We start from the raw sequence: 8,623 nt of genomic DNA, 5'->3' as shown, positions 1-8,623 counted from the left end.
ATATAATTATTTTATATATAAAAAGATTTAAATGATTTAATTAATTATTTATTTATTTTATTTTATTGAGAAGCATAAGTTTGGAAGTGTTGATATTTAGCAATATTACACTTAATTTGTATGGCTTTTCCATACATACATTGTCCAAATGATTATGTTATGAATATTGTGTGTTGAAAAATCCATGATGATTGGCTAGTTGGGTGGCTTGAACTCGATTTGTTTATATTTATCTTGCTACAAGCATAAGTTAAAGCTTATGAATTGATGATTCATTGAGTCATGTTTTAAGTGATTAATTGAGTTGTGTTATTGATTGTGCTTGTCATTGAGACAAGTTAAGACTTACAATGAACTTAGTTGAGTCGAGCTTGGTTTGAGCACTTGCTTAATACATTGAGTTGAGCTTCAATTGGGATTGAATTGAGCTCAACTCATGCCAATTGAATCCCCATTTGACGCAGCTGAAATGAAGTAATGTTATATTTATGGAAAAGCTACAACAACAACAAGAGCAAAAACAAGTCTTTATCCCATTAAATGGGGTCGGCTTCATGAATCTTTTTTCTCTGTTGTGTCCAACTGAGTGTCATATTTTCATTTAATTCTAATAAATTAAGATCATTTTTTATACAATATTCCTAAGTCTTTTAAGGTCTACCGCTGCCTTTCTTAACATAAGTCGAATTTATAACATATATTGTCTTAATCGAATCATCAGATGGTGAATGTTTAATATGACCAAACCATCTAAGACAACTCGCTCTAATCTTGTCCGCCACTCGAGCTACTCCGAGTTTTTCACAGATATATTCATTTCACATTTATTTTCCAAGTGTAAAACCACTTATTCACCTAAAGATTCTAATCCAAGGAACACTTAAACTTTGTGCCAAAGTAGTCCTCGACTATTTATATGGGATAATTTTAATCCCAGTTTATAGAAATGTCAAAATAGTTTGCAAACTCTATAAATTGGAGTTGAAATAGTCCATGTGAAGGACTATTAGAGCACAATTTTAAAATAATTGAGTATTATTTCAACACTGCTATGAACTCAGGGACTAAAATAGCCACTGTAAATAGTTGGGTACTATTTCGGCACATCACTCTAAAATTATTCAAATATTTGAACATTGTTTCTACATATAGCTTGCTATGTCTCCTAATAAATTTGAATAATGGTAAATGAAGGGGGCATTAAGAAAAAACAAAAAATATATTAATGGCATTGCCTTTTCAACTCATACTATCTCCTAGAATTTATAGAGGATTTACATGCATATTACTAAATATTTATATATTTAAAATAAAAAAATTATAATTATTTTCTTAAATAATAATTTTATACAATACAAAGTATTATTAATATTAATTTTTGAGAAATAAAAAAAAAACTTACATGTACTTTGACTTTTTCTATAATTAGAATATTATATGTAAATAATTCGCATTAAAATTATAAATATGTACATACATAAAAATCAACATGCAAAAACTATATATATATATAAATATTTATACATGTTTTTGGGATAATTTGTTTTATTATTTTTTTTCTATTTTACAAGGTAATAATTGGGCGCATTAGCTGTAAAAGTAACTATTCATTGTGGCAATAAATTATTAATTACAAAAATGTACAAAAGAAAATTCAGCTTTTACAAAAATCCAGACTAGCTGATGCAACAACTTTCAAACTCATTGCATTTCTAGACATTATAATTATAAAGTTTTACAATTACATCATATTTTTCTATGGTAAATTAATTAAAAATTATATATCTAACCTTTAATATTCAACTTTTACATCATGTAATTTTCGTGTAAATTGAGAATATGCCACTCTTAGAAAATCTAATTGCCGAAATGAGAAGAGCATGATAAGAGAGGACCCATTGACAAAAGAATGTGAGAATCACTTATCCGACCGACTGAAAGTAGCTCGAATCGTGCAGTCATAAACGAGAGAAAGAGTTATCCGAGCTGACTATTACGAAAAAGCTCCAGTCCCTCAACATCTCTAATCATGTCGTGGATGTATAGAAATCATCTCATCTATTATCAAAGGCCGACAACCAGACTAGACGTGCCGATCGAAAATGCGACGAAGCCCAACCAAACAAATGTTAAAGCTGTGATTTTGTCGATTACAGCCAGAATTCTGAGGCTTGGTAATATTTTACTTAAAGAAATGCAGTTTCGGTTGTAATGGAAAGTGAAAGTTCGTTTATTAGAATGCAGCTGGTTTTATAAAAATAATTTGATTGTCTCTATTGAGGATTCAAACAAAAGGAAATTACAATACAGCCCACCTAGTTCTATGTATTTACACATTTAACCCTATGATTAATATTAAATATTTAAAATTATTTTTAGAAAAATATAGCATAAGAATAGTCTGTGAAATATGATTTGTTTCTAGGTGCTTTTTTATTGTTTTTTTTTGGGAAATTTACATAAGTACCCCACAATTATTATATATTTACATATATAACATTTAAACATTGGTGTCATAAATTTATGCATGTAAATATATGTTTCGGTTTAAAATAATTAAAAATAGTGATGTTTTTGATGGGATGCTAAGATTTGAGTGCTATGTAAACATGAAAGTTTGGGGGTTAGATATGTAAATTTAGAAGAATTATATGATTTGTATATAAATACTCATTTTCTTACAAAAATCATGCTTGAAAAAAATAATTAACTTCTTAGATTTCCTTAATTTGGTATGTTGAGATTAGAAATTTTAATTAGAATTATATATAAAATTTTTATAAAATAAAAATATAACGAGTCAATCTCGAGTTAGTTCGAGCTGATCCATATATGACTTGAAATCGGCTCGAAAAAAATTTGATCCAAAGCACCGGCTCATATCTAATTTTTATGATTTCTAATTATTAGCTAAATGAATAAAATAAGTTTAAAAAAAAGTTTATCATATCTTGCGAGTAAAAAAAAAATACTCGCAAGATATAATTTTTATAATATATATATAAAAGTTGTTGATATATATATATAGTGTGCCTGTGGGTGGCGTTGGTGAGCAGTTGCGTTGTTGTCAGTCGTAAGACCAATCTGACCCCAATTCGATCCTAGCGGGAATGGATAATACGTATGAGGAGCGAATTTGGTGCTAAATTTTGTGTTAGATTCTGCATAACACTTCGAGTAAATGTAGACAACCAAATCCATGAGCAGAGAAATGGAGTTGAAGCGTAAATGAATTCAACAAACACGTGTTGGCCATATTTATAAAGGCTAGAGTCCGTAGTCTAATAGAGTATTCACATCATAAGTGGCATTAATGTGTTAGTTCAATAAAGATATATATGCAATCGGGCCCATAAGAGCAACAATATAGCTAAATGGGCCTTTGAACATCTTGGCCTATCAAGAGATCCAACCCAGAAGGACGACAAGAATGGCCCAGCCCCGCCAACTGGGACGTACATTGGTCGAGAATGAATGGGCAGCCATAGAATTCTGCTTATTTGCATGATAATTATGGCTGTCAAAATCGCTCGTAGTTCATGAACAGGTCGTGCTCGGCTCGTTAAGAAATTCGTGTTCGGCTCGTTCGCTAAGTTAACATACCGAACACGAATAAAACGAACAAATATTTGTTTGTTCGTGTTCGGCTCATTTTGGCTCAAAATACTACTAATCAATTTTTTATATATATATATAGTATTTTAAAGAAATCTAATTGACTACAAGGCTACAAAAATTTATAATCAATTAAAATATTGATTAAGAAAATAGAATAAAAATTATTAAATTAGATTCAAATGATGTTTTAATGTAAATAATAATCTTTAAATCTTGCTCAAACCCTTATTGTCTTATGGTTCAAATGACACTTTGTTCGTGAACAGCTCGTGTTCGGCTCATTAAGCAAACGAGCCGAACACGAACACACTTTTTGAGCTCGAAATATAAACGAGCCGAACACGAGCTGAGCTTGGCTCGCTCGTGATCGGCTAGTTTGCACCCCTACCCCTAATGATAATATAGCTCTCTTAGTTCTCTCTCTTATTTCCGTGCTCTAATTTTTATGTATTTTGATGGTTTGCAGTTATTTTATTGAACAAAAATCTATTTATATTATTAAAATTGCATGCTGCTTATAAAGTAAAATGAAAAAGGAAGATTTACATACATATCACTGGATTCCAATATTGTATTTACATATATAACCTTTAAATTTTAATTTTTACATATATGCCCCCATACCTGGCATGAAAGTGTTTATGTCACCTTTCGAAAGTTAAAATAACAGTATTTTTATGTGATATGATATATTTTGAGGGTAAAAATGTAAAAGGCAATGTTTAAACCTTAGATATGTAAATACATAGGAATTTAGTGTTATTATGCACGTGAATGCTCAATAAAAAAATTACTAAAAGTGCAAAACATGGTTTATAAGAGAAGGAAGGCATTTTTGGTAGGTCTTTGATTTGTAATGAAACATGAAATTTTCTATTTTTATGTTGCTAAAATTGAGAAAAGAGATAAAACGGACATCTATTTAAGTATTTATAGGTAGGGATGTTAACGATCAGATTTCGAGTCGAGTTGCGGTCCGATCGAACAGATTTAGTGTGGTTTGTTTTATTCGACTAGTGGCTTTTTATATTCGATTTCGAGCTAAGTTGCATTGAAGTTGAATATTTGGCTCTACGTCAACAAAAGCTAGTTCAATTTGAGGTCATTTGGATTCATTTCAGCTCGACGTCAACACAAATCAACTCAAACTTGAAACTAAATGACTCCAATTGAGGTGTATGACGACTTGGCGCACTGTGGTTGGTCTGACGTGCAGGTGTCTAGACGGATTATTTTCTAGTTGTACAAAAGGCTATCGAGGGTAGACTAAAAGGTTATTGTAATCGGGTCAACAATTTGCTTATTTCGATCATAGTTCAATTTAAAATTTTTTGTTACAATAGTTTTGCTAGCGCGGGTTTGAAATTTAGTTTCAATGTGATTTTAGTTTTATTAACATAAAAAATTTATTAGTTTTAAAATATTAAAAAAGCATATATAATTAAAATTTTTCTATAAATTTCTGAATTAACAAGTTTATATTATTTTAAAAATTAAAAAAATGTCTGAGTAGAAGATGAGTATTTTGGTACCCATTTTTATAAATAAAAGGGATAGACAACAGTGTGCAAATTATAGAGGAATTAAGTTGATAAGTCATATTAATGGGAGAGGGTAATTGAACAATAGATTAAGACGTATTACAAAAATTTATCATAATCAATTTGGATTTATGTCAGGGAGATCTACTATGGAAGCTATACATTGATTGAGAGGTTTGATGGAGAAGTTCAGAGATAATAAAGAGGATCTACATTTGATTTTTATTCATTTAGAAAAAGCTTACGATAAGGTTCTAAGAGATATCCTTTGGAGAGTTCTTGAGAAAAAAAAGTTGTTGATATGACTTATAGTCAAGTCATTAAAGATATGTATCCTAGAGCTGTTACTTGTGTTTAAAGTGAAGGAGGATTGACCAATTACTTTCCTATTTCTGTTGGATTACATCAGGGATCGGCTTTAAGCCTATATCTTTTTGCTTTAGTTATGAATGGTCTTACTGGACATTTACATGAGTATATACCTTGATGTATGCTTTTTATTGATGATATCCTTCTCATGGAAAAGACTAAAGAAAAAGCCTAGTAAATACTTGAATTATGGAGATTTACATTAGAGTCTAAAGGCCTTCATTTGAGTAGAACTAAAACTGAATACATTATATGTAATTTTAGTAGCAGTAGCTCTAGTGATAAGTGTAATTTTGGGTGAGCAAATTATTAAAAGGTGTGAATGATTTAGATATCTCAGGTATGTTGTTCATAGTGATGGTGATATAGATGCGAATGCTAATAGAAGAATTTAAGTTGGTCGGTTGAAATAGAGAAATGCTTCGGGCCTTTTGTGTGATAGAAAAATACTACGAAAGAAAAATTTTATAAGATGGTGGTAAGACCTGCAATGCGCAATGCTCTATGGTGCTATATGGTGCTATATGTTGGTCTTTAAAAGAGAAGCATAATACTAAGTTAAGTGTTGCCGAGAGGATAATGAATATAGGTGGATGAGTGGCTCTACACTTAGAGACAAAATGCAAAATGAATATCTTCGTGATAGGGTTGGTGTAACTCTAGTCACAGACAAACTTAGAGAGAGTCATCTTAAATGATTTGGTCACATTAAATGTCGACTATTTGATGATCAGACTAGGAGAGTAGATGTTTTAGACTTGACTTATGTTAAGAAAGGCAGAGGCAGACCTAGAAAGACTTGGCTTGTTGTATAAAAATTGATCTTAGTTTATTACAACTAAATGAAATTATGACACTAAATAAGACTCAATGGAGAAAAAGTATTCATGTAGCCTACCCCACATAATAGGATTAAGGTTTTATTGTTGTTGTTGTTGACAAATTTATATGGTCCGGGGCTACGAACGATCTGATTTCGACCCGATCTAAAGGCAGCTAAGGCAGCTCAAAATCAGATCAAATTTATTTTATATGGATCGACTTAATTAAGTCATGATCGATCAGAATCGAAATTGAAAGATTTACGAACTGGCTCGAATATCATTTTTGGATCATGAGCAGAAAAAACACAATTCATGACAAACCATAGAGCACAAAAAAACAGAATACTTGGGTTAGTGGGTGTCTATAAATTTTCAAAGCCCAAAAAAGCCGATCACTATGATCAGTGATCACTACAAGTTTCAATAGAGGAAAGATGACTGATCAAGTTGAAGAATGTCATGAGTTGTATTTATTAAGCCATATATCACACACCACACACGATAAAACGAACAATTGGAAATCGGAAAGTGAAAACTTACAACAACACCCACCATCGTCGACACGTCGAAACCCCACCAGAGGGGTGATCAGAGGGGTGAGATTGTGAGATCGGCTAGATGCGAGAGTGAGAGGGGCGAGACTAGTGGTTGTGAGTGTCAGAGAGTAGAGACGGGAGACTAAAGGAGAGAGGTGTAAACTTCAATCCATACAAGCGGACCCCAGCTCGCCTCAAAATCCAAACATTGACGGTCCTCATTAGAGTCAAAATATACTTCAACTTCTTTTGATCCATTCAAATCTATGGTCATTACTTTCTTATATATATATCGACAAAATAATAAATCATTTTTTTGACTTTTGAGGGAGGGCTTAATTCGTCTTCTTCACCATTCACAATCAAAACCAAGCCTAAGAACTACAAAACAGCTGAATAGTTTCGTCATCAGCATGTTCCCAAAAAATATTAAAAAAATTCTTACATAAATCAAATCACTTTATAAAAATCTAAGCAAAATATTGAAAAAAATCAAAACAAATTAATTATTGCAAATTTACCAAGTTTTCACATATGCTTGAGCCTTCCAACCCTACTCTTCTCTAACTTCCATGAACTTCCTCCCACCATGAACCCTAATCATCACATCCTTTCTCACGCCAACATCATATTTACATGAAAAAACTCTCATCCCCATCACCTTCTCCTTCACACTCTTCCTCTTCTTCCCATCTTCTTTCTTGTAATTACACTTCGTGCACTCCATGAAAGCGGCAAGAAAAGGATCATCCCTCTTCTTCATCCCTTTTTGTGCCGGCAATAGCTCGTGCGTCGGCATGAACGGGCACGGCGGGAGCGGCACGTAAATGATGCGGCGAGCGAGTGGACTCGATGAGTCGGATGCTGTCGAGCATGGAGGAGGAGGCAGCGGCGGTGTCGACCGGGGTGAAGATGAGCCCGCGTTGGTTTGGTCATGGATGACTTTCGAGATGCCGGGCAGATGCTCCCATAGGAAGGGGATGCTGCCGGAGGAGGAGGGAGTTCGCCGGAGAGCGGTCATGGCGGCAGAGAAGAGGGAAGCAAGTTGAAGGAGAGGGAGGGGTTCAAGTGGCATATATAGACTTTGGAAGGGAAGTTTTTCCTCTTGTGGAAGTCAAGAGAGATTAAAAAAAATTGATTAGTATTAGACTAATTAAATTTAGGATAGATGAGGAGATTGTTATTAGTTTTTTATTATTTTTTACCAAAAATTTTTTTTTTGAATATTGAAAATATTTTATGATGTCTTAAAAAGAAAAAAATATTTAATAATTTATTAAAAATATTAAATTTTGTTTTTAGAATCTATACTACTCCTAGAAAAATTCTCTTAATGTAACCATCTTTTGTAAATTTTTTAGTGTCTTAATAATGTTACAATCTAACTATATTGAGCTCATTGAATTTGTCTTGTTGAGATACTCGATTTGAACATGAACTTATCAGATTTGAAATGTGTTTGAACTTTTAACTTACACTGAAATCTTTCAAAATAGTTCATTGACTTCATCTAGGATTAATTTGACTCGAATTCGACTAATTTCAATATCATTATGTTCCTCTCTTCGAGCCGATCAATTTGAATATAAGTTTTGTTGAATTCAAAGTTCTCAATGTTTTTTAATTGAAGCCTGAATATTTTTTATTTAAAAATTATCTTGAATATTTATGTGTCTTGAGATTATATCTATTTTCTTAATTATTTTTGAGATTTATGAATATATATTAATACTAA

At 32.0% G+C, this 8,623-nt stretch overlaps 1 protein-coding gene across 1 annotated transcript; it reads right to left on the bottom strand.

Moving 5' to 3' along the window:
• Positions 1 to 7,431: 7,431 nt before the first annotated feature.
• On the bottom strand, positions 7,432 to 7,919 carry LOC110023838. Its single transcript, XM_020723448.1, has one exon. The coding sequence runs from the start codon at positions 7,907 to 7,909 to the stop codon at positions 7,442 to 7,444; it is 468 nt and encodes a 155-aa protein (XP_020579107.1). The 5' UTR covers positions 7,910 to 7,919; the 3' UTR covers positions 7,432 to 7,441.
• Positions 7,920 to 8,623: the final 704 nt, after the last annotated feature.

The sequence above is a fragment of the Phalaenopsis equestris genome, unplaced genomic scaffold (genome assembly GCF_001263595.1).
Source record: "Phalaenopsis equestris unplaced genomic scaffold, ASM126359v1 Scaffold000233, whole genome shotgun sequence".
NCBI lineage: Eukaryota > Viridiplantae > Streptophyta > Magnoliopsida > Asparagales > Orchidaceae > Phalaenopsis > Phalaenopsis equestris.
Note: the sequence above shows the minus strand (reverse complement) of the source record. Positions and strands in the feature narration are given on the sequence as shown.

Coding starts and splice junctions, on each gene's coding strand:
- LOC110023838 (XM_020723448.1), bottom strand. CDS start 7,909: ATGACCGCTCTCCGGCGAACTCCCTCCTCCTCCGGCAGCATCCCCTTC.